Raw genomic sequence first — 26128 nt, forward strand, 5'->3', positions numbered from 1 at the left:
CATGTAAGGTAAGTGCCCTGCCTCTGTATTATTGCCCTGGCCCCCAGCTGTGTTGGAAACTAAAAATAAAATGGGAACAGGTAAGGTACTCCTCTTACAAGCAGCCAGGAACTGCCTGAGAGGCTGGGTACACAGGGACAGATGACTCTGTGTCTCCCTCGTCCCTCATCAATTGTCCCTCATCGATTGTCGCTGCTGTCATTTTAACCTTGTCCCCAAGCAGTCTCAGGAGCAAAGAGGGGAGTCTCAGGAGCAAAGAGGGGAGAGGGTCAAAGGGTGCTTCCCAGTCCAGCTGCCCTACACAGACCCCAGCTAAGTGTAGGGCCTGATTCTGGGGCTTAACATGGACACAGAGGCAGACCGGAGTGAGCACACACACCGCAGTCTCAAACAGATGTTTCCTCTCTAATGTATAAGCTGGGATCTTTGTCCCTACCAGTATTCTCATGGCTTTCTCCAGTTAGTTGGATAACACCAGTTCTCCACCAGGGAAGATAAACAGCACTTGGAATCAAAAACTAAAATCCTTGGGGATGGAGCAATAGCACAGCGGGTAGGGCATTTGCCTTACACGTGGCCAACCTGGGTTCAATTCTCAGCATCCCATATGGTCCCATGAGCACCATCAGGAGTGATGCCTGAGTGCAGAGCCAGGAGTAACCCCTGTGCATAGCCGGGTGTGACCCCCAAAAAAAGGAAAAACAAAAGAGCAAGATGGTTTAAGCAAGAGTAAAGCAACTTAAAAAAAAAGCACTAAAATCCCTAATAAATGAAATAATATGGCCAAATCAAATATTGAAAGATTTTGTGTACAATTCTCCATTTTATTTTGTTTTGAAGTCACACCTGACAATGCTCAGAAGTTACTCCTGGCTCTGTGCTCAGGAATCACTCTGGAAGACTTTGGGGTTCATATGAGATGCCAGAGAATTAAACCTGGGTCAGCCACATGCAAGGGAAGTGCCCTCTCCACTGTATGATCGCTCCACACCCCATATTTTATTTTAATTTCCAACGAAGCTGGGGGCCAGAACAATAATACAGGGGTAGGGCACTTGCCTTGCATGGGGCCAACTTGAGTTTGAGCCTTGATAACCCACATAGTTCCTGAGACCCGCCAGGAGTGATCCCTGAGCAAGTCCTGAGCACCACCAGGTGTGGTCCAAAAACTAAAAAAGAAACAAATAAAAAAAAATAGGAGGAGGCTAGAGTGATAGCGCAGCGGGTAGGGTGTTTTCCTTGCACTCAGTCAATCTGGGTTCAATTCCCAGAATCCCATATGGTCCCCTGAGCACCACCAGGAGTAATTCCTGAGTGCATGAGTCAGGAGTAACCCCTGAGCATTGCCAGCTGTGATCCAAAAAGCAAAAACGAAAAAAATAGGAACCACACTTGGCAGGACTTGTGGTGCCAGGGATCAAACTGAGGGCCTCTCACATGCAAGGCTTGGGGTCTGTCACTCAAGTCACCTTCCCTTTTCTCCCTCTCCTTTTCATTTTTACTGATGCAGGTAGATTGCGAATATTTACTGCATTATTAATCAATTAATTAATTTGTTTTGGGGTCACATCCAGAAATGTGGGAGCCTCTCTGGACTCAGTGCTTAGGGATCACTCCTGGCAGTGCTCCAGGGACTATGCCAGGGCTCAAAAATGAAACTTCTCCATGCAAAGCAGTGCTCTAGCCCATTTAATTTTCTCTTGGCTAAGTTTGGTTTATTTTTAAATCAGAGACTGTGCTACTTTTGAATTAAATAGTTGTATCCATATGTAATCATAATAGTTGTATCCATATGTAATCATAATAGTTGTATCCATATGTAATCATAACAATGCATAATATGCATACAGAAAAGCCACATATTGAAAGTATGAGGTTCAAATAATGTTCACAAACTCACTCTCCTGGGTAATCAAAGCACAGGTCAAGAAATGAGATATGGGGCAACTAGAGCAATGGAACAGCTGCAGGGCACTTGCTTTGCATGCAGCCGACCTGGGTTCGATCCCTGGCACCACATATGGTACACCGAGTCCTTCCAAGAGATCGTTGAGCACAAATTCAGTAGTAAACCCTGACCACCGGATATGGTCCAAATCTCCCTCCCCCCCACCAAAAAAAAAAAAAGAAGAAAAAGAGTTGGACAGGGAACCAGAGAGATAGTGAGAGATAGTGAGGCAGAGCAAGGCTCTTGCCTTGTCTGCAGGTGACCAGCTTGATGCACAGCACCACATTGGTCCCCTGAGCACCACATTGCTGTTTTGCCTATTTTTATGATGGATATCTTTAGAATTTTAATTATTAAGGTAAGGTATGCTCCTGGGAGAGAACAAGGCAGAGTCTCCTACCCTATGCCTGACGGTCTCCACCAGGGCCCAACAGCTGAAGACCACCGAGGCCCAGCCAAGGCCATGCTGGGAGCACTCTCCACACACCTGGATGAGCCTCACGCATAAAAGAACTGACAGAGGAACCCAGGTGTGTGGGACCCGGGGCTGAGATCTCCAAGCCTGTACAGTTTGGGACTGGACCTGCCAGTAACTAGACAGTTACACCCACCAACTACCGTGTAACCCCAACAACGGCCAGGATCCAGAGATCATCACACTCAGCTCCTGGGAGAGAACAAGGCAGAGTCTCCTACCCTATGCCTGACTGTCTCCACCAGGGCCCAACAGCTGAAGACCACCGAGGCCCAGCCAAGGCCATGCTGGGAGCACTCTCCACACACTTGGATGAGCCTCAGGCATGAAAGAACTGACTGAGGAACCCAGGTGTGTGGGACCCGGGGCTGAGATCTCCAAGCCTGCACAGTTTGGGACTGGACCTGCCAGTAACTAGACAGTTACACCCACCAACTGCCGTGTAACTCCAACAACGGCCAGGATCCAGAGATCATCACACTCAGCTCCTGGGAGAACAAGGCAGAGTCTCCTACCCTATGCCTGACTGTCTCCACCAGGGCCCAACAGCTGAAGACCACCGAGGCCCAGCCAAGGCCATGCTGGGAGCACTCTCCACACACTTGGATGAGCCTCACGCATAAAAGAACTGACAGAGGAACCCAGGTGTGTGGGACCCGGGGCTGAGATCTCCAAGCCTGCACAGTTTGGGACTGGACCTGCCAGTAACTAGACAGTTACACCCACCAACTGCCGTGTAACTCCAACAACGGCCAGGATCCAGAGATTATCACACTCATCTTATCATCTCATTCCTGATTTGGTCAAACTGGCAGGTTACCAAATGTATCATGCCCACACGGCAGAGTCTGGCAAACTCCCCGTGGTGTACCCAATATGCCAAATACCAGTAACAATGATGGGTCTCATTCTCCTAACCCTGAAAAAGCCTTGAATATGGCACTTTAAAAAAAAAATCTCAGGGCTAGGACGAAGAAGACGTTACTGGCACCTGCTCGAGGCAATCGACGAACAACAGGGTGGTCGTGATCGTGATCGAAGGTATGGTGTCAGGGATCATACCCAGGACTGGATGCAAGCAGGCATGTGCCCTGCTGTTGACAAACTTCCCATGAATTTTACTTATTATTATTATTATTTTAATTTTGTGTGCACACCTGGTGGTGCTCAGGGTTTTCTCCCAGCTCTGCGCTCAGGGATCACACCTGGTGGTTCTCTGTGGACCGTCTGTGGTGCTGGGAATAAAATCTGGATTGGCTGTATGCAAGGCAAGGACTCCTGCCACTGTTCTATCTCTTCAGCCTAAAGTATTTTGATTTTTTTTAGATTTTAATTTATTTTCTTTTGGGGTCACACCCAGCGATGCTCAGGGGCTACTCCTGGCTCTAAACTCAGGTTCAGATGGTTCTCTGACTCCTGGCGGTGCTTAGGGGACCATATGGGATGCCGGAATCGAACCCAGGTTGGCCGCGTTCAAGGCGAACGCCCTACCCGCAGTACTATCACTACAGCCCCGGTAAAGAATTTTAATTTTTTAAAGGCTTGGTTAAATATAAACATCTACTAGTAGAGTTTTCAAAACTCATTTAAGAGGGGCATGAGAATACAGCAAAATGAATATGAAAATAAACTACAATATAATTGATATTCAGAATAATCATACTTTTAACTGTTGCAGTACTAAAACTGGAACAGTGCAGTCGCCATTTTTTCTTACTCCTTCCGCAGAAGCAACAAGGGGCCTGAGAAGCAGAACCGCAAGGAAAAAAAAAAACAAACAAACAGAAACACGCCAAGCATGAGACTTGGAGATACCGGACACTTGTCAAATAGAAGGGGCCACCCAAAGCGCAGGCGCTTACAGGAGGATTAGCAGCCGCCCGGGCGCCAATCCTCGGAACGGCCAGCAGAGGGCGCGTGTCCAAGGGTCGCACCCCGTAGAGGCCGGACAATAATCCCTTGTTCTATTCTCAGTGTCCAGACTGGTCGAGTGGACAGCGGCTCGCCCTCTCGGGCACAGAACAGGAATATGGATTTGCTTTTCTCGTCTGCAGACCTTCTGCCACCGTCTCCATTCTTGGCTATGCCACCATGTTTACCCACGGGTCTGGGAACCAGGGAGAGTCAGAGAGAGGGACCCCTGCCCAGAGCAGCTGGGCCCCTAAGGGTTTTCTCTGGGTGACCAGTTCCCTGCCTGACGCTGTGCGGGGCGCCTCATTAACATAAACTCGGGCGTCATCCTGAAGTTTATCAATCACTCAAACACTTGTGGTGCCTGGGAAATTCCTTGCAGTTTTGAAACTCTTTGCCAGAAATCTTGCACACATTTAAAAAAAAAATAACAAAATATATAGGGAGGGGGCCGGAGCCGTAGCACAGCAGGGAGGGAGCTTGCCTTGCACTTGGCAGACCAGGATTTGATCCCTGGCACCCCACATGGTCCCCTGAGCACTGCCAGGAGTAATTTCTGACTGCAGAGCCAAGAGTAACACTTGAGCATTGCTGGGTGGGTGAGCATCTCAAAAGCCAAAAATCTAACACACATACGTACTCAATAAGCATTTACTCAGCAGAGTCAGCCCGAACGTGGCAGAAACGGGCAAGGAGAGAAGGCAGATGTGCAGATGTGTATGTGGGTCTGTTGTGCTGGGAACACTTTAGACTATGGGAAACCACGGGCGTCCGACAGTCCAAGCAGATGACAAGTTCCTGGTACCCCGGTTTAGATTACTAAGGCCCCTGATGATTGCTCTGCTCCCCGTGTGGCTGGTCAGTAGAAAAAGCATGCGGGGTAGGGTGGGGGGGGGTGAGGGGGCTGCGAGGAGCATGCACATCTGCCAGAGTGCGCTTCTCATGTCAACCCATGTCCTGGCAGACAGACAGGGTGGCCTCCGTCACTGCTCTCTGTCGCCTTCGTACGGGTGACTTACCAGCCTGAGGTGGCTCCAGAACCCAGGCCTGGACCCCTGGAAGAGCTTCCGGGTGTCGGCCCCCTCCCCCACCCCAGAGCTTCCTGGAGCCCGTGGGAATTGTCCTGTCACCTCTTGATTTCAGGGTGTGAGCTTGGGGCATTCACCACATTCCTGCAATACAAGAGTGTCGGGAACGCCCCAAACTGGACCTGGGTGACTGAATAGAATCTCCAGCAGGTATGTCTGAGATGCGGTTGTAACTGAGAAAGCTTAAGCAAATTCAGCTGAGTCCATTTACAAGGCCCGCACGAGAGAAGGGGTGTGAGGATTTGTAGAAGCGTCGCCCCAGCACGCGAGTCTTGGGGCCTGGTGGTCCCGCTGGCAGCTAGACGCAGACCCTGCAGGGTATGAGCCCCATGGTGACATGGAGATGTGCTCTTTGCAGGGGGAGGGAAAATTCTAAAACCCCACGGGAGAAGGTGCTCAGCATGCAACCTTGTGATAAATAATAAAACTTCAGTCATACCTCTCTACTTCCAAGGAACAAATGACTTTTCTGATTTTGGTTTTGTTTTGGGGCCACACCCAGTGATGCTCAAAGGGTTACTCCTGGCTCTGTGCTCAGAAACTATTCCTGGTGGTGCTCAGGGGACCATATGGGATGCCAGGGATCCAACCCAGGTCGCCTGTGTGCAAGGCAAAGGTCTTAGCCTCTGTATTATCTCTCCAACCCCAAGAACAACTTGCGGAGGGGGTCAGGGGACCGTACATGGTGCAGGGGATTGAACCTGGATCGGCTGTATGTAAGACAAGCAATCTCCCAGTTGTACTATTGTTTGAATCCCTATGAATTTCTTTTATTCTTTTATTACTTTTTCCTTTACTTTTATGAGAGAGGAAGGGGAGTCGGGCCACACCTGGTGATGCTCAGGGGCTACTACTGGCTCTGCACTTAGGAATTACATCTGGCAGTGCTCTGAAGACTAAATGGGATGCCAGGGAGCGAACCCAAGTTGGCCCTGTGCAAAGGAAGCGCCCTCCCCCCTATATTATTTCTTCAGCTTCTGCCTTTACATTTAAAAAATAATGTATGATGCCAGAGAGATAGTAGTGAGAGTTAGGAACTTACCTTGCATTTGCTGGCTCTGGAAACCAGCCTTCCTTCCCTTCCTTCCTTCCTTCCTTCCTTCCTTCCTTCCTTCCTTCCTTCCTTCCTTCTGCCACACCTGGCAGTGCTCAGAGCCTACTCCTGGCTCTGCATGCAGAGATAACTCCTAGGGATAACTGCTAGGCTCTGGGGTCTATATGGGGTACCCAGGATCAAACCCGAGTTGGCCACGTGCTTCACATGCACACTAGCCCTTTGCGTATCTTCCTGGCCCATTCAAGGTGGGTTTTCTGAGACAGCAAAAAAAGGGAGCCGAGGGACCGGAGTGATAGTACAGTGGGAAGGCTTTGCACGCGGCCAACCTGGGTTCAGTCCCTGGCATCCCATATGGTCCCCCAAGCACCACCAGATGTAGAAACAGGAGTAACCCCTGAACGTCGCTGGGTGTGACCCAAAAAGCAAGAAAAAAAGGTGGAGCCTAGGAACATAAAAACATCCCCTATGTTTTATGAAAAAAACATAGACAAGGGGCTGGGGCGATGGTACAGTCTGTAGGCAGTTTGCCTCACACACAGCTGACCCGGATTTGATTCCCAGTATTCCACACAGGCCCCCTGAGCCAGCCAGGAGTAACTCCTGAGCACCACTGGGCATCGCTCAAAACCAAAACACAAAGACCCCAGCAATCTCTTCAGCCCCTTCCTTCCTTTCTCCCCTCACTTCTCTCTTTGTTTTTTCACACCTGGCAGTGCTCAGGCCTCACCTGGCTCTGTACTAAGGGGTCACTCCTGGAGGGGCCTCTTTCTTTTCTTACTGAATTTTATTGCTTTTGGGACCACACTTACTGGTGCTGGGGTGCTGGGGAAAGGGACAGGGATGCAATTCTGGGGACTCCAACCCAGTCAAACCGAGAAGGATTTGCCCACCACTTACACCACGCCTCTGGCCTCTTAACTCTCTGGAAAACATAGTCCTCACCCATCCTGGCCAACCCACTTGCACGGTTCTTGTAGTTGTTTTTGGGGGGTACATTCGGCTGCACTAGTAGGGGCTGGAGTTGTGTTCGTCACAGCTCAGTGTCATTCTGGTGTGGTGGGGTGGGTTGGGGTGAGGTGCATAGGCGCCAGCTCTCAAACCCACCCTCCCTCATGCAAATTGCGCAGACCTTTCAACCTTGCCCCTTCTGCACTTTTGGAGACCCAAGTCTCTTCTTTTTGCCTTCCGAGTTTGTGATTTCTGGGGCTGAAGCGATAGCACAGCGGGTAGGCCACGGACCACTCGGTTCGATTCCCAGCATCCCATATGGTCCTTGGAGCACTGCCAGGAGTTAATTCCTGAGTGCAGAGCCAGGAGTAACCCCTGAGCATCGCCAGGTGTGACCCCAAAAGGCAAAAAAAAGTCTGTGATTACTTTCAGCAACCGCCCCTCACTGAACTCTCTACTTAGTCTCCCCTCCCTCCAGGGTGTGAGGCTGCTGAAGGGCAGGAAGCCGGGTGGGGCGGGGAGGACGGGTGAGGGGGACAGACCCCGGTGGCGCCCCTTGGTGAAGACCGTTTCTGTCCAGTGTGCAGTCAGCTGGAGAATCCACAGCATTGACGGAGTTTATTCGTCTGCACACCCTGCCGGGCCTTCACTCCCCTTCACTCCCCTTTGTCACCGAGCCCCAAGGCACCTGAACTCCGCCAACCGGAGGGAGGAGAAGAAAAGTTGCATTGATGAGGGTCGCCCCTTGCTGTGTCTAGATAGAAACATGGATCTATAGGAAAAGACATCAATGCCGCCCAGGGCGCTGAGGTTTGATTTCTCTCGAGCCACCGGCGGCTGTGTGTGTGTGTGGTGGGGGGGGGGGGGGGAAGGAAGGGGGTGTGTGTTTCTGGCCGCCCCAGCTCTGGCCGGATCTCGGCGGAGTGTCCTCTACATGCCCCCACCCGGATGCTCTCCCCAGGTGCTCGCCCCGGGCCAGCAGCTCCCCGCGGCCCCCCGGAGCCCGCGCACCCACCGTGGTGCCGAGTCCAGGGCTGGGATGGCCCCGCGGTCGGCAGGACAGCTCTGGCCACGTGCTCGCCCCCCGCCGGCGGCCGTGCGCTCTGGCGGGAGCTGGGAGAGAGACTCCCCTTTCCCCCCTAGGCTGCCCCTCATTAGCATGAAGCGGGGTGGGGGTGTGGAGCAGGGGTGCGGGGGGGAGAGAGGCCGCCCGAGAGCCTGGGCGGTGCGTCGGCGAGAATGACAGCTCGGGTGTTCTGGCTGTTCTGCTTGCTCGCGGGTTCTGCTCCCGAGACCCCGGCGGCGGCGAGCAAAGGTGAGGGCGGGCTGAGCCCGCGGGGATGCGGGGATGCGGGGATGCGGGGATGCGGGGGGAGGCGGGGTCGGCAGCGGGGTGGACGCAGCGGGGATGCGGGGTCCTTCCCGAGCGCTGGACGCCGCCGTGTGCGACTCCAGGTCCGCTTCGAGACGCTTCTCCTCCGGCGCGCGCAGGAAACTTTGCATGTTAAGTACTTGGCGGGGTCGTGGCGCGGGGAACGTGGTCCACGGGGGGGTGGGGGGGCCGCGCTGCGCGCCCCCTCAGCCCAGGACGGGCGGACGGCGGGCGCAGGGACCCCGCCAGCGATTGTGCCGAAGGACCGTTCGGTTCCCAGGTGCCAGGGGAAAGGGCGACCCGGCGGAGGGGCGTTCCTGCTCGCCTGGTGTCCGCGGGCTGCGTGATGGGCCATCTCTGGGAAAAACGGCTTCCGCAGCGTGCGGCGCCACCGACTTGGGGTTATTTTTCCACATGGAAACGGAATGACTCCAGCGGCATTTAACCCAAATATCAGGCGATCTTTCCCATGACAACAGATGGCGATATCTATGGGGAAGCAGTAGTGAGGTCAACAGTTGACAGTCAGGAATTGGACGGTCACCAGGCCTTTATTCAGCTGTGTAGGGGACAGCCGGAGCATGAGTCAGAAAACAAGCTCCTGGGGGCGGGGGGGTGTTTAAAAATCAGCTGTAACCGGCTCCGACTGCTGCCGTTTGGTTAACTTGGCTGGAGAATCCCCCTGGGGTGTGTTGCAGGAGTTGTAAAGGGGTGAACCGAGCTTTCCAGTGCAAGAGCAGGACAATGCCCCAGGTGGTCCTTGGAACTAGGGAAAGAGAATAAATAAAGACGTGCTGGTGGGCACTGGGACCCAGGCAGACGCGGAGCTGAGATTGTGTAACTGGGCAGGGAAAGCTGCCCGCTTTGCAATCAAGCTGAAGTTTGCCGAGTGAGGCTGGCGGGAGAGAATCGTTCATAATTTCAAGAAGAGAGAGGAAGTTTTTATTCCGAACCTTTTCCTTTTAGAAACTCTTCCCTCTGCCCAACGAGGAGGAAATGTACGCGATGCTGTGTGCTTTTATATATATATGTATATATATATATATATATAGATATACTTGCTTTTAAAAATCTTTCTGAACTGTGGGTTTGCTCCTAAGTAGTGTCCAAGAAGCCAGATAAAAAAATCCACTCACCAGCCCTGGATTTCGCAGCGATCAAGATGACAGTGTAAACACGGATGGGAAAACCAAATAGTTGTGTTGTCAGGGGCGCTGAAACAATTAGGAGAACCTGTAATACGAGACCTCCCCTCCCTGGGCGCCCCCCCACCCCCTTTTTTTCTGGCTGCTTTCTCAACAAAACTGTAAATAGCCCGAAAGGCGGATGTTTATATATATATTAAAGAAAGGGCAAGAAGGGTTCGTTATTCAACCCGAGTTGTCAGAGATGTTTAGTCCTAAAACAAATAGGTGGAGGCGGTTCTAAAAGCTATAGATTTGCGAAGGATCTTGCACACGACGGGACGTTCCCATCGGGCCCCCGGGTCCTCCGAAGCAAGACCCTCATCGCCATCGTCCAACGGGGCCTCCGACGGGCAGAAGAGGCCAGCGCCCCCCGCGCCCCTTCCCTGGACGCCCCTCACGGCCTCTCCGCTCTCCCCTCTGCTTTCCCGCAGCCTCGCCGCTGCCCCCCCACCGGCAACCCGACCCCGGCGGCGGCGCGGGCACGCAGTCGACGCCGAGCCCGCGGGTGCAAGCGGTCCCCGAGCCCCCGGACCGCGCCTGGCCCGACCCGCGGCCCCGGAAACCTCGGCCGCACGCCGAGAACCGAGCGGGTGTCCGCGAGGTGGCGCGCGCGCCCGCGGGCCCGCCGAGCCCGCGCCTCGCGCAGGCCGAGAACCAGCCCTCGCTGCGCCGCGCGCGCGCCCGGGCCCCGCCCTTCCCCGTCGCTCGGCCGCGCACCCGCGCGCCCGAGGCACCCGCCGGCCCCGCCCACCCCAACCGGCCGCGCGCACGCGCCCCCGAGGCGCCCGCCAGCCCCGCCCACCCCAACCGGTCGCGCGCCGCCCCGCTGCCGCCGCCGCCGCCGCCGAGCGCCGCCGAGCCTTGCGCGCGCGCCTGCAGCGCGGACCCCGAGGAGCGCGAGGCCTTCTGCGCCAGCGAATTCGGTGAGCCTGGCCCGCCACACGCCCCTGCACCGCCCACCCCACGCGGGAGGTGCGGAGGCGCGCAGGGGAGAGGAGGAGAGAGAGAGAGAGGACCCGAGTGTCACGCGTGCCTCCCGATCCTTTGTTTTGAAAGCAGCGGTGAACGGAATCGTGCAGGATGTGGACGTGCTGGGAACGGGGATCCGCCTGGTGACTCTGCTGGTGGACCGGGACGGGCTGTACAAGATGAACCGCCTGTACTTCACTCCGGACGGGTTTTTCTTCCGAGTGCACCTCCTAGCCCTAGACCCCTCCAGTTGCAATAAGCCATGCCCAGAGTTTAAACCCGGTATTGAACCTGACCTGACCGCCCGCTCTTCTATGTGCTTTCAGCCACTCTCTGGAAGTGGGATGCCCCGTCCCCCGTCCCTATTGGTACCCCCGATTCCCTTCTTTGGGGGTGGGGTGGGGTAGGGATCGGAATTGCCAGTGCTCAGACCTAGGTGTTATCGCGGCCACTCAGGTTTTGCCTTCTGCAGCCACGCCCCGTTCCACTCGCGCTTCTGGTCCAACGAGGCCACGGTCGGTTTAGCCCCAACAGGCAGGTGAGCGGCTAAAGGCTGATCCCACCTGTTGCTATCTGACTTTTTAACCTGTGCAGCCAGATGAAGCCTCAAGCTGCAGCTTTTCTCAAAGGCTGCGCACCTGATCGTTTCGTGCTCCCCCCGCCCCCACGAGACACTATTGATAGGCGTTTCTGTGACTCTCCCCAGGCAGCAGGTACATCGTGATGGGCCACATCTACCATAAGAGGCGGCAGCTGCCTGCAGCGCTCTACCAGGTCCTCCGAGGGCGTGTCCGGCCGGGAGATGGGCTGCTGAGACGCAGCAGCAGCTACGTGAAAAGATACAACCGCAGACGGGACGGGCAGGTGCAAGGTGCCGTCCACGCCCCGTGCCCCTGAGCCCCCTCGCCCTGGCCGCGCCGGGCTCTAGAGACAGGTCTCAGGTCGGACAGCGGGGTCTTCCTTTCGCACAGGGCTCAGGGCCCTGGAGGAACGGGTCGTGTCGTTCCCATTCTGACCTCGAACTCGACACTTTGTTACTCACCACGCGCTCTTGACACGGAAGACGGCTCTGCCTCTGCCGTTACACAGCTCAGATAACTGACCTGTCCAGTTAACAGATCACGGCTTCGTGTTGTTTATTTTTTATTATTTTAATTTAAATACATTCTCCAGTAGAAATAGAGTTCACAAAAAAAAACCATTTCCTTGATTTGAAATATACAACTTTGAATCGTCTTTTATAGCATGTATCAAACCAAATTTTATACTCAAAGCATCACATTTTAAATTCTGTACAAACAGTAAGTGCACTAGTCAGAGACATGTTTGGAGTGTCATTTAGATCAAAGCTAGGTCAGAACCCAAGACAAGTACTGAAGTTTTACACTGAAGGCATACTAAAAGTTTTAATTCAAGTGAAATATTACTCAAACAAGTGTTATGGATGTACCAAAGTGTAAGCTCTACTTTATTTTTTAAGCTGTCCCAATTCTAGAAACTTGTATGTGTCAATCTGGAATCTATCCCAGTGCTTAAATATATTCTGGGCATATCTGATGTCATTTTTCTATTAAGACCAAGTATCGTGTTTATGTTTGTAAAGCAGTAAATCTTGCCTTGAAATTAGATCTTGGATGCACCTGGTTCTTTTAGCCTCAGTAAGCCACTAAAGTTTGGGGAAAAAGGCATTCTCAAACTCACTCCCAGAGTTCTGTGGCCAACCCACGGAAGAGTGTGCAGGGATGAGAGAATTGTTACAGGCTCCCCAGGAGGCGTGAAAAAGACTTAATCACTTGCTGAATGGAATTCTGAGTTTTATGCTTGAGGCCACTAAGACATAAGCAATTTTTTTTTAAATAAGACCAAATTGTCAACAGGTATCAATAACCCTCACCTAGCTGAAGATTACTACCTTAAAGGTCAAATGAACTGTACTGAAGAAAAACAGCCTGGAGTGAGGGAGGTGGGTCACTGGGCTGGAGTGCAGAGTTGGGGAGCAGGAGCTGAGGTTCCGATCCCATGTGGACCCCTCGTGTGCCGCTGAGAGCAGACCCCGAACATTTTCTCGGGGTTCAGAAAATGAAAAATTCTGAGAGCGTATTTTGTGTCAGAGATGTGCTGAGGGAATGCGTGCTGTCTGTGGTCTTTTGAGGGTCACAGAGGCAAATTGTAGCCCAGGATCCCCCCTAATCCTCCCAGGACTGCTAGGAGCCCACAGGGGAGCAAGTTCAAATAGCAGAAGATTCAGTGACTTCGCAGGCATCATGACACCAACCGCTGGAAAAGTGTCTGCCATGAATAAGAGGGCCTGTGGGTCAGTTTTCTTTTTCTTGGTGGGGTGGGGGTTGCCTCCCAAACAGTACTTTGGGAGAACGTCACGTGGTACCATGATGCCAAGTTTGAACTTCGGGCCTGCTGCTGCAATACAATCCTTTAAGACATCACCCTGGTTCTCATTAGTTTTACGAAAAAGTTGATTCATATAGGAAAGCACCATAAACAAACCCGATTTTCTCTCCCCACCAGAAATTGAAGCCAGGGCCTCACCTATACAAGGCAGTGTTCTTACCACTGAACCACGTCTCAAGCTAGGGAGCAGTTTTTACTTATTCTTGGGCCACACTGGGCAGTGCTCAGAGCTTACTCTTGGCTCTGTGATCAAGGACCTCTCCTGGCAAACGAGCTTGGGATACCATCTGGGAGCTGGGATCAAACCCAGGTCAGCAGCGTGCAAAGCAAGCACCCTCCCCGCTGTACTATCACTTTGGCCCGAGGGAGTAATTTTTTTAAATACAGAAAGTTAAGTGATGATCCTGAGGAACAGTGTGGGGAAAATGACAAAAATGACCAAGCAGATACATTATTGGCTGGCTGCTCAGATACTGGAGTAGAAAGAGGAGTAATAAACAGTTCTGGCATAAAAGGAAAAAGAAACCATCTGCCCAGAATCCTGAGATTTAGAGTTCAGTTGGTTTGTGAATACTGTTTCTGAGAAATTTTACACACACACACACACACACACACACACACACACACACACACACACCACACACACACACACACACAGACCCCCATGTGGTCTGTGACTCTTGAGGTCAGACTGTTAGTATGTACATCGTGGCAAACAATAGCAGGCCAGCTTTTAAAAATAGTTCTTTGATAAAAATTAAGGCCATCACCCAAGACGATGTTTGCAATGAAAAATGAGATTCAGAAGAGGGCAGGTAGGTGGAGGGGGGTACCCTGAAGGCAGGGAGCAGTTCTGCTAATTCCAGGGCAGGCAACAAAGGTTAAATATCAACATTCCAATGTTCAGTAAGTTCCTTGTGTAGCATTAAAACATCAAAATCAACAACAACAACAAAAAAAAAACCCCAGGCCCCCACAACTTTCTTCTCTTTCTCAAGCAACACGTGGCAGTGCTTGGGGGCTCACCCCACGTCAGGGTTACAGGCCTTTTGCATACAAAGCACATGATCAGCCCACTGAGCTGTCTCTCAGCCTACAATGTTTAATGCTATGGGAAATTTTACTTAGTAAATGAATAGCAGTTAACAAATATTTTCCCCTGGCAGACTTCTTTCTCAGTGCCTGTGTTTGTGCTCCAGAGACTAAATGATACATGCACATGTAACAGCCCCTCAACTGTTAATCATATAGTTGCCTTCAAGAGTGTGTCAATAAGGATCATAGCTCACTAGGATACATGTTTCACATATAGAAGGCCCTCTCTCTCAAAATTCAAAGGGAAAATATTTTGGGGTGGTTGACTAGACTTTTCCGGTCTTTTAATATTTTTGGCACTGTTTTGTTTATATTTCTCTTAAAATATTTTATTCCTCGGTGCCAGGATTCAAGCCCAGGGCCTCACACATGCAAAGACAAGTGCTCTACTGCTGAGCCACATCCAGGCCTTGGCCTTGAAAGGATCTTTCAGATGTTGATCATACACATGGACACACTCACCAACAACTGCAGAGCCCACCAGCAGCTTTAGGCCTTTATTAGTTCAGAAATCAGCAACTATTGCAACTATTACAACTGAATTTGGTCCAAATCGGGCAAGGGGTGGGTGATCTTTTATTTTTTTCTTCTTCTTTTCTAAAGCATTTTATTCTAGGTATTACCTGGAAATACCTCAAAATGACAATACTTAAACACTTCTTGGCTGGTCCGTGATCCTCCAAGTACTTCCAGGACCCTGCCTTGCCCACGCCATACCACCGTTTTCATTTTAAGTACTAGAAACCTGAAACCAAGGGGCAACAGCCTTAGTTACTAAACTGATGCTCCATGGTTATGGAGCTCTGTGGAGCTCGGTCTTTATGTGTGCAGAGATCAACAAGGCCACCTGGCTAAGTCTTTAATATCAGAAACACAACGATGCTGGGAGTTTGCCTAATAGAAATGAACAGAAATAAGGAAAGCACTTTTATTTGCAGATTCTAGAAGGAAAATTACAAACAACAGCAAATCTCAGTGTCTTTAAATAACATTCAAGACCATTTGCAATATAAAAAGGTAATTGTTTACTTTTAAAAATAGCTCTCTGAAAATTCACAATTTTTAAAAACCTACTGCAGGACATTAACTAAAATACAAATCCCACAGAATTTGGATAGGAGAAAAAGGCTTACCGATATGAAAATACTTTTTATGAAATGATTTCCAAGGCTTCCGAACTTGGCAGGTGAAGATACAAGCATTAAAAATACTTTAAGCCAAGGACATCTATTGCTGCAAATTAAATAGATTTACAAGCCCAAAGACTAGTAGAATAATCCTAACAGTATTACAAATGTGCCTTCTACTGTTTGGACTAATAGCAAAATTGCTGTAATATGTATCTCTTAAGGAATAGCAGAAACCAAAGAATATTCATCGAAGAGCAGGGTTTTGAAACTTATTTTCAAACTGGTTTAAAAGAATGTATTGAAAGGTTACTTTTTAAATACCAAAGCTCTGTAGTTGGTAAAATTATAAATATTTTTGTCTTTTATCTGGTGACAGAAATCGCAAAAGCGTTATCACATGGAATCAATATCTTTACCATATGGAATCAACATTTTCCTGATGTGAGAATTTCCATAAAATTTACTTTTGGTACAATATGACAATGCCAACAGCTACAGAAAATATATCAACCAACGCATTATTGTTTCATTAGAAACTGCACCAAATCCAATGTCAAAAACATTAGTTTATTTTTCTAGGATGAAATGTCCTATTCCATACAAAAAAGAATTGCTGTTTAGATTTTGCCACAATCTGTTAAAAACACAGCAATCTATTGCCTACATGTAAGAAAATTCTGGCTGCAACAAGTTTTAAAGGAGTAAGCCCAGGGCCATTTCTAGGTCTACAGAAAGCGTGGCATGGGGAGATGTTCTTAATTCATTAGAAAGTACAATTCTTGCATCAGCAGAGTGCATACATAACAGGGGATTTTTTAAAAGTAAAAGGACAGAATAACTTATTTTGGACTATTTCCATCTAAGTATTTTAAATTGTTTCCATGTTTTCAGACTCATTAGCTGGTAAGCAGAGGTTGAAGTGACATTTTTATGTACAAAAAGGGATGGGTTTGCATTAGGTATAATCAACCCAGAATATCCTGTATGCCTGAAGCTGTAAGAAGAAAGAATTGGGAGTCAGAACAGTATCTTTAAAGAAACAGTATCTTTTAAGATTTGGGAAAGGTTTTGCATAGCAGGATGATATTAGACAGAAGGAAAAAAAATTTTAAATCAATAATTAATTTCAGAACTTGGTGGCACAAAGCTAACAGGAATTAGTGCAAAAAAAAATCTAGTACGAGTTTTGCAAAACGGCAAAAAACAATTATGGCAGATCTTACAGAAGCTATTATTACAATTTAGTGACACAATGTATGAGGTTAGAATGCTGAAGGGAAAAACATACAAAATACATTTTCGCCATAGTTTCCATTTTCCCCTTTTTCTGCTTATACATCTTTAAAAAAAATGTGTGGTGTGGGGAAACCCCAAACAACTCAACCAACAAATGGAAAAATACAAAAAAAGACAAAGTTGTCTAAAAAATGCCCTTCCTAGAATACAAGGTAGCTGTCTGTGACTGATCCCGCCTAGACTCAGAACTGCGCCGAGGAAGGAGACGCCTTATCGATGCAACAGGATTAGCACCCCTCAAGATTTCTCTGACATGAGGACAACAGGATAGGAATCGTAAAACAAAGGGCCAGTAGCATCCTGGGAAAACCCAGGTACAATCAAGGGTCTACCTTCCATTTACTGCAGCCCTCCCTTGCCCCGCAAAGGCTCACAAAGCCATTAGCGCACATTCAAAGACACCGTCCATGGGAGAAAAATGATCTCCATTTATTTTGTTTCATATACATCCATAGTTGAATTTTAATACAAAAAGAAAAAAATTAGAATCTGACAAATGTTTACAAACAAGATACCTTCAAAGAGATTTTACTCATTTGAGCCTGGTGCGGAGTAAATGACAAACTGTACTATTATATTCAAGGCAACTGAGTCTAGTCCAGGACCACTGAGCCCAACCTTTATGCAAGCGTAATGCTGATCTACCGTGAACAAGAAACTCATGTTGATTCCCAGTTGTGTGTTTGTGTGTGTGTTTGTATGTGTGTGTGTGCGCACATGTATACATAGCAGCTCCTTTCATAGAAAGAAAAGACACCGAGAGGTTGTCTTGTACTTTTACCTACAGGAATCATGATAAGATACAGAATGGATTACATGGAACTGGGGCTGGATTTTATAAGAAAAAATAATTAGCTGACAAATGAGGGCAGCGATAAAAAAGCGTCTCTTTTGCAACAATAAATAAATACAGTCAAAAGTTTCCGTTGAGACTCTAAACCAGCTTCTTCACTGAAGAGCAGATGTGGCATTTCCATGGAGTTACACTTCACCCCATAGTATCTTTTTTTTTCTTGCTTTCTTTTTTCTTTTTTTTTTTCAATAACAAATTTTCCCGCTTCTGCCACAATAGTAAAACCATTTGATCTTGACAAGATAATGGTGTCGTTGACTTTGCTTTTTTTCCCTTGTCCGTTGGACAAAAATTGGCCAAGAATGTAATTGGGCTGTTATGACCAATAAAAACGCAGTTTGGGTTGGTCTTGTCAGGATTACCTGACTAAGAACATCTGGCTCCTTAATTTACAATAGTTCAGACAACCAGATTCTTGCTGTGTTTATATGTTAGATTAACACGCTGAACTTTAAGAAGCTGTAGACTGCAGTTTGTTGTTATGAGACCTACAGAATATAGAAAAAAGGGAACAATTAAGCACCCTTCACTTCTGACAACAATGACACACGACAGGGAAGCCAAGGCCAATGGGTCTATGGGAAGCAGCCACATTCACCTCTGGCAAGCAAAGAGAGGAGAGCAAGGGAGGAAAATCTTACCTCTGATTTTAAAACCTTACTGTACAGTAAACAGAGCTGACAGGAAAAAGCTATTTCTATCTAGACTTTTCTAGTCAAGATTATAGCGCTCTTCAATAAAGGGAGGGAGGCATCTATGAAACGTTCCTGGCCAGGGAGAAGGTGCTACACTGTGACTGGTCCTGCGGGTGGGGGCAGGGAAGGGGGGAGGGGGTTGGGGTCCTACACGCAGATTCAGTGAGATGGGGGATGAGAAAGACAGTTAGGAATATTAAAAGTCACATTCTTCTCTTCAAAGTCAAAAAGTCTGCTTTCTAGTTTCACAGTTTTATTCACAACTTTTATTAGTAAACCAAATTACTGTACAGTGACCCGGACTAAGTTCAAGTACTTCCTATTGCCAAAATGTTATATATACAGTGTTCCAGGAGTTTACAATTCTTAAAAACATTATTAACAAGGCCGCTAGCATAAAAAGTTTACTACTATGCATTTTTACAACATCAAAAATTATATTAATCTGAATTTTTTTTGGGAGGGGGGAACGGTTTTGAATTAGGTAATCACGTGGAGCAATAAAAGAATGACCTCAACATCCAGTTCTGATTCCAGTTAAAAATTCACACTAAAGATATCACAATCTGTAAGAAAAAAAAGAACACGGATGGTATGAATGATGAATTGTAACAAAGCAACTGTAATAGTAATGAAAGTAATGTGCAAGCAGTGCTCAGGGTCACAGATTAAGAATGGGGAACACTGGCGCTTCCAAGGTCAAGGGTCACAAACACAAAGGGGCTTCTGAGGGCAGGTGCTCCTGACCTCTACTTGGTTACTTGGTTACTCTACTAGCTACCTGGATGACACTTGGATGTTTCCCTGCCTCTGAAATGCTCTCATGGTTCTTCACATTTTACTTTGTTTCAGCAGAACTGAGCAAACTTAGCTTACTTGTGAGGAAATAAACACACTGAATGAGGCACACTGAGTGAGGAGGCGGCAGCTGCAGGTGGCCCTGTCCTGGCCAGTCCAGCCTGAGCCCACGCTCTGCTGGTTCAGGCTCCTCACAGGCTCCTCTTGTTCCGGATTCCACCTCAAGCTTTAAGCCAAAGCCTTTCCAGTATTTACTTATGCGGGAGGGGCGGGGGGTGGGGTGGGGGTGGGTGGGAGGAGAGGAAGGGTCCCAGGTGATGCTCTGGGGCACCACGAACATTCTCAGCACCTGGCCAGGCCTTAGAACCTGCCAGGCCTCCAGGGAAGCCGCGCTCTCTCCCTGACCCTACGGGCAGTACCCGGGAGGCTGTGTGGTACCTGGGGGTGTCTATGTGGTTAGATCTTTTCCCACTCGTCCAATTGGCTTATGATGTTTATTATTTATTTCCCCCCATATCTGGCAGTGCTCAGGAATTCTTCCCAGGGAGCTAGGGTCGGGACCTTATGGGGTGTCAGGCTTGAACCCGGGTTGGCCGTGTGCAAGACAGGTGCCCTACCCGCTGTACTATTGCTCTAGCCCCTGCTGTTCATTAACTGTGTCTTGCACATGGCATTTTCCTCCTCCACAACAATGTGTCTCCACAGACAGTAAAAATTATACTAATCATACATTATTACTTTCCCCGCTCCCCTCTTTTTGAAACTGGGAATAATGCCTAGGGTTTGGAATACGGGAGTCATGTCTGAGGGATATCCCCTGCCTAAAGCTACATATATGTTGGGCCACACCCTGCTGTGCTCGGGGGTCACTCCTAGCAGTGCTTGGAGGACTGTATTTGATGCTGGGGGTTGGCTGCTCACAAGTCAAGCAACCTCCCTGCTGCCCTACCTGACCCAATTATTTTTACCTGCTCTACTGAGCATCTGGCACACAGAAGGGTATCAATATCCGTTTGATGAGCCAATGATTTGTTCTGCTTTGTTCTAAAGACCTGTAACTCTCGTCGGTTCTGGAAAACTTTCTGTTAATCTTATCATAATTTCCTGTCATCTGTTGTTTGTTCTTTCTGGAATTTCCATTAGGTGAATATTGAGTACAGTCTACTGTATTTGTTTTTAATTTCCCTGACCTTTCTTGGGGGATGGAATGGGGCGAGGGTGTTGGGCCACACCCAGCAGGGCCCATTCCTGGCTGAGCTCAGAGGTGACCCTGGCCCAGGTGCCTGGGGGACCACACGTTACCGGAATTATACCACTGTCAACGGAACGCAAGGCAAAAGTGCCTTAACCCAGGTACTATCTCTCCAGCCATCACTTTGTTCTGTACACGAGGAAGTTGCTTGATTTTAACTTTCACTGCCTGCAACAGGTCTAAATTTCATTTTGCTCCTTTTCTGATTATTCTTATTCCTGTTCACCTCTTCCATGTTTCTCTTGGAGTAAGAATCAGACTTTTGTTTTTGCTTTTTCTCAACCACACTTGATTATGCTCAGGAATTACTCTTGGCTCGGTGTTCAGGGACCGCATGCAGTGCCCAGGGCTGAACTGGGCACTTACACCCCAGGTGCCTTACACCTGGGACCAGGAATCATGGGGTACAGTCAGGCCGTGTCCTCTCTGGCCTGAGATTTGATTTTTAAATGTTCTTTCATTTTCTCTGGAATCTTTCTGATACACCGTGACCTCTCTGTGACGTATCTGGTCACTCTTAATTCTGAGATCCTGGCATTCTATTCTGTTTTTTGCTTTTTGGGCCACACCTGGCAATGCTCAGGGGACCCTGTGGGATGCTGGGGATCGAACCGGGATCGGCGGCGTGCAAGGCAAATGCCCTCTGCACTGTCTTGTCACTCCAGCCTCTCTGTTCAATTTTGGGGGTTGGGGAGAGACATCGAGTCACAGCCGGCAATGCTCGCAGACTATGTGCTCGGGGGAGCAGTAATGGGGGTTCAACTGGGGTCATCTGTGGGCAAGGCAAGTGCCTGAACCCCTGTGGTGTTTCTCCAGGTCCCTGTTCATTGTCAGAAGTCACCGGACCAGGGGTCTGTGCGTGACCTGCTCTCCAGGCAGGCTTTGCTCAGACCGGCTTTCTCCCCTCCGTGTCAAGACCACCGGCACTTGGGGCAGGGGAATTCCCTGCTGAGGGAACAGCCCGCATGCACTCAATAGGACTTGTTAGCAATGTCTTGTTTTTGTGGGGTGGGGGGCAGTTTGCACTACACCCAGCTATGAACAGCGCCCGCTGCGTGCCCTTGCTCCCTGTACTAGCGCTGTGGCCCCTTCCCGGTCTACATCTCAGCTCCCCAGGCTGCTTGCCTAGGGTTAGTTTTGTGTTTCTTTGGTTGAGCGTTTACTCTCAGTTTATGTAAACTGACTCTCAAATTCAATTCCTGACAGACTCTGTGACAGGGAGGCAGGGAAATCAAGGAAATCATGTTAGGTTTTCTGCAGAGGATGAGGAGATAAGGCAGAGACTGTGTGGAGGAGGGAGAAAGGAGATGCCAAGGCCTCCGCCTCCCCCCCAGCTCAACCTGTCTGTCAGGGGAGGGGGGGAGGAGAGGAGTGGTGGGGAGGGTGTGAGATGGTAAATAAAGTGACTCAAAGCTGGACAGTGGTGTCAACTGTCCCGAGGTAAGGCGGACAACCACGCGCCTGAAAAGGCGATCCAGGATTTCAAAACAGCGGCAGGACACCTGAATCTCCACTCGGTCAGCTTTGATGTTAGAAGGTTCAGAGACAAACTATCTGTGGACTTAATTAAGAAGTCGAGTTTTGCCCACAGCCGAACAACATTCTACAACATCAAAGCTAAGGCAGATCCATCAAGTGCTCTCATCTCCCTTCATGACTTCTACTTGACTGGGGGGGGGGGGGAGGCGTGGAGGGGGTGCATGAAGGAGGCGGGGACACGACACACTGGAGGTGCTCAGGGGGTTACTTCTGGCTCTGCCCTCAGGAATCACACCTGGCGGTGTGCAAAGGACCTCATGGGCTGCTGGGGTTCGAACCCGAGCCAGCCATGTGCAACGCAAGGCAAGGCAAGACAGCACCCTCCCTGCTGTACTCATCTGGCTCAGGTCCCAGATTAGTCCTCTGCTTGTGTGTGTGTGGCCACACTGGCAGTGCTCAGGGGCTACTCCCAGCCCTGAGCTCAGGAAACACTCCTAGTGGGTTCAGGGAATGTGCAGCACCCTCCTGGTGGTATCGTCCCTCCAGTACCAAGACTCCTTGAGCTTAAAAAGCATCACATCGGGGCCAGAGTGGCTCCCATGCTTGCCTTGCATGGGTCCAACCCAGCTTCAATCCGCGGCATCCCCTATAGCTCCGAGCCTGCAGAAGTGATCCCCGAAAATAGAGCCAGGAGTCAGCCCTGAGAACCTCCAAGTGCGGCCCAATGCCAACCCCCTCTCCCCCCAGCCAAGATCAAAAGCATAATGTTGGACTCCTGATTTCCACTTTGAGCTTTTTGATTCTAAGGTTTAAATTCTCACAGACGATGGGATGAATTCTGAGTGTAACATACAGTTTGACTAACGGAATAAATCAGAACAAGGAACCAATCTGCTCACCTGCTAGCCTTGAATCCTTTCAATTTCTGTACAAAGAATGATTCAAGAACTTCTGCACACTGGTAAAAAGGGGAGTCACTTGGATTGTAGTAACGACAATTATCAAAAATTTTGGTCATATCTGCGACAAATTCCGTCAGCTTTTCATAATATCGTTTTTGTATTCTTTCTTCCATGGTGGCGAGGTCTTAAAAACACAAAATGTAAAAACATTTTCAAGCTGTAAGTTTGTTCCAGTGTGGTTACTAACTACAGTACTAAGATCCCGAGTAAGCAGCCAGGAACCCCTGGCCACACACTCACTACCGGGCACTGCCCTAAGCGACACTGGGGGAACAGAGGAACACGCACATCTCCCGGTCCAGGCCAAAGACAGCTCTGAAATACAATCCCTTTAAAGCATTCTTCTCAAAACTGCACATTATTCAATTTTTTCAAAACAAGGGGGCGAGAGTGATAGCACAGTGGGGAGGGCATTTGCTGCACACATGGCAGACCCGGGTTTGATCCCGGCATCCCATATGATCCCCAGAGCACTGCCGGGGTAATTCCTGAGTGCAGAGTCAGGAGTACGCCCTGAGCATTGACAGGTGTGGCATCCCGCCCCACGAAATATATGAAAAACAAGGAACTATAGCACAACAAAGGGAAGTCCAGAATTTAATTCCTTCATTTTGGAACCCTTGTACAACGTTTTGTTCTAGCTTTTGCACCACACCTAGTGGTGCTCATGGCTTACTCCTAGCTCTATACTCAAGTATCACTCCCGCTTGGACTCAGGGAACCACATGGTGTGACAGGGATTGAACCCGGGTTCCTGAGTGCAAGGCAAACCTACCGGCCCCTCTTCAGTCAATTTTATTTTACTGGCTAGAGGTGACAAGTGATCCTGACTTGCCATTCCTGGTGGTAATGATGCAAAATGTCTACATAAAATGTCTGAGATAAAAGCTAATTGAAATAATCTTTGGTCTGAGGAGGAAGCTGTACTTGCAGGAAACAGCCACACAATTTCACATAGAACCACGGGAAACGGGGCAGAGTTTTTGGGGTGAATGAGCTGAGTTTTGCAGGATTTGCATTCAGGAGTCCTGGACTTGTCCTTAAAGCACTGCATGGTCCCTGCACACCAGTGACAATGCCCTGAGCACTGATGTAGAAGCAGGCTCTGAGCATTGCCACGGAGGACCCAAACCAAAATGAGAGAGAGAGAGAGAGAGAGAAGGAGAGAAAAAGGATAGGTAGGTGAAAATTAAAGGGAGAAATTACAACCTCAGAGTTCAAAAAAAGGTCGGAAGAGCAGGGGAAACACCTCGCCCCTGTAGCACACTCGGGTTCAGCAGAACTGTCGTTTACTAAGAATTCCACACAGCTAGAGCAGATGCATTAACACAGGAAGACAAGGATGGCAACATTCCAGCTCACATCATCATCAGTTGGTTTAGCTGAGAGGAGCTGTTCCTCTACCAAATATTCACTACAAAACTTTCCGTCCAGTGAGCACACGCCAACAGGCACCCAGTGTTGTTTGTTTTGGGCTGTACCTGTACAGCTTAGGGCTCAGGGAGCATTCTTATGGGGGAATCGGGGGATCATACAGGGGTTCAGGGATCAAATCCGGGATGGCCACATGCAAGGCAGGCTCCCTGCCCATTGTGCTCAGTCTTCCGCCCTGGAAATTTATACTAGGTGTGGTCCCTGACACCCCTGAACTCTCCCTGAGGACAGCTGTGTGGGCGCCACAGAAAACCCCATCAACACACTCTCCACACCCCCTCAAAGGAACCACACTGTCCCGTGCTCCCGCCCTACACCACACAGGCCCACTGGAACAATCTGACGGGGGAAAAATGTACCGTCTCCTGAGAACTCTGCACAATCCCTGTGTTGCGTTCAGGTACTTACCCATCGGTTCCTTGATCACCCCATAATAATCTGGTGCATCGTTAGGGTCCACTGGTTCGAGGAAAGGCCAGGCCATTTTATGGGCCTGCAACAAGAAAAGTAATCACTAAAGAAAGGCGTCATGATTATCCGAGGAAAACATCTGAATTCCACCTAGAGCTGCCGTTACTGTGTCAGTACTTACTCCCCCAGAGTCAGGTTAAAACCGGAGACAGGAAACATTTGTACCAGACACTTTTGGTCTAGCCACAATTTATCTCAGATGAACATACTCTACACGAATGGTCTTCGAAGGGTGGTCTGAGGACCCAGTGTGGTGTGGGAAGGAGCTGGAGCTCAGGGGTCGAGAAATTTTTCCTCTGGCCACCTGCACCGGCGGTGTCAAGCTGACAGATGGAGAATCATCTTTTTCAGTAAACCTTTCCTGAGGGGCTGTGTTTCTCCTGCACATCATCGTCCCCACCCTCTGCCCCAGCAGGCGCCCACTTCTCTCCACTGAGGACCCAAAGGGCCCCCCTTGCCTTGGGAGCTCAGGGCTGTGGGCCAGCGACTTGTTTCTCCCTTACTGCGTGTCTTGGGGGCCCAGCTGAAGAGACTGAGTCTGTCCCTTTCTTTCTGGCTGACGTGGCTCAGCGCAATTGCCTCTAGCTCCACCCAGGCTTTGGCCGCTGTACTAGGTGTGGCAATGAGCAGGGGAATGTATGTTTCCTTTCAAGTTAATTAAAATTGGATGAGCTTCTTCTGAGGGAGGTCACACCCAGCGGTGCTCTGGGGTTACTCCTGGCTCTGCACTCAGGAATCACTCCTGGTAGCATTTGGGGGACCATATGGGGTGCCAGGGACAGAACGTGGGTTGGCTGCAGGCAAGTGTGGTATTACCTGTTGTGTTTTTGCCTTGGTCCAAAAAAAAGTCTTCCTTAAAGATAAAATATGGTCCCTGAGCCCACCAGGATTGATTCCTGAGCACAGAGCCAGGAGTAAGCCCTGAGGAAAAAAAGCCCAAACCAAAAGACTGAGTTGGGAATAGCCTCAGCATGGCTGGGTATGGCCAGAAAAGCAAAACCAGGAGCCAGTAATATAATACAGTAGGTAGGGCGCTTGCCTGGCATATGGCAGGTCACCTCCCGTGGGGGCAAGGCAAGAGCTCCATCTGCTATATTGCTCTGGCTGCAAGAATCAGATTTTTGAAAGAACCTCTTGTTCTTCGTGTCACACCCTGAGTCAGCTTGTGCAAGGCAAGTGCGCTACTGGCTTTACAATGGCTCTGGCCCATAAGAACCTTTTCTCAAGATGCAGCCTTCTCCCTCTGCAAAAGTCTGCATTCCTTATTGGGCAGCTTTCCTTTCTCTAAATAAAAATGTA

General features: G+C 49.4%; 2 protein-coding genes across 10 annotated transcripts in view; one reads left to right on the forward strand and one right to left on the reverse strand.

Moving 5' to 3' along the window:
* The first annotated feature begins 8624 nt into the window (after window positions 1-8624).
* Window positions 8625-12525, forward strand: CUNH17orf58 (chromosome unknown C17orf58 homolog). 3 transcript variants are annotated; one of them, XM_056127395.1, is made up of 4 exons: window positions 8625-8742; window positions 10418-10909; window positions 11046-11237; window positions 11662-12525. In XM_056127395.1, exons 1-4 carry the CDS (start codon window positions 8667-8669, stop codon window positions 11850-11852), a joined length of 951 nt encoding a protein of 316 aa, XP_055983370.1. In that variant the 5' UTR covers window positions 8625-8666; the 3' UTR covers window positions 11853-12525. The 3 variants fall into 3 exon arrangements, with proteins under 3 accessions (XP_055983370.1, XP_055983372.1, XP_055983371.1); XM_056127397.1 differs by lacking the exon at window positions 10418-10909 and having other exon boundaries at window positions 8644-8742; XM_056127396.1 differs by lacking the exon at window positions 10418-10909 and having other exon boundaries at window positions 8667-8742; window positions 11043-11237.
* A 2848-nt stretch (window positions 12526-15373) lies between these two features.
* Window positions 15374-26128, reverse strand: part of BPTF (bromodomain PHD finger transcription factor) — a 144674-nt gene continuing 133919 nt past the window's right edge. For 6 of the 7 annotated variants that reach the window (XM_056128069.1, XM_056128068.1, XM_056128067.1 and 3 more), the window contains 3 exons: window positions 24767-24851; window positions 22862-23048; window positions 15374-18226 (listed from right to left, as the gene is read on the reverse strand). In XM_056128069.1, the coding sequence (XP_055984044.1) occupies window positions 18190-18226; window positions 22862-23048; window positions 24767-24851 (309 nt within the window). In that variant the 3' untranslated portion in view covers window positions 15374-18189. Of the gene's footprint in view, window positions 18227-18638; window positions 19000-22861; window positions 23049-24766; window positions 24852-26128 lie in introns of those variants that run through there. The other variant, XM_056128066.1, reaches the window with a different exon arrangement.

The sequence above is a fragment of the Sorex fumeus genome, unplaced genomic scaffold, assembly GCF_029834395.1.
Source record: "Sorex fumeus unplaced genomic scaffold, SorFum_2.1 ptg000063l, whole genome shotgun sequence".
Taxonomy (NCBI): domain Eukaryota; kingdom Metazoa; phylum Chordata; class Mammalia; order Eulipotyphla; family Soricidae; genus Sorex; species Sorex fumeus.

Coding starts and splice junctions, on each gene's coding strand:
- CUNH17orf58 (XM_056127395.1), top strand. CDS start 8,667: ATGACAGCTCGGGTGTTCTGGCTGTTCTGCTTGCTCGCGGGTTCTGCT. Junction 10,910..11,045: donor CTTCTGCGCCAGCGAATTCG/GTGAGCCTGGCC, acceptor TTTTGAAAGCAG/CGGTGAACGGAATCGTGCAG. Junction 11,238..11,661: donor ATGCCCAGAGTTTAAACCCG/GTATTGAACCTG, acceptor GACTCTCCCCAG/GCAGCAGGTACATCGTGATG.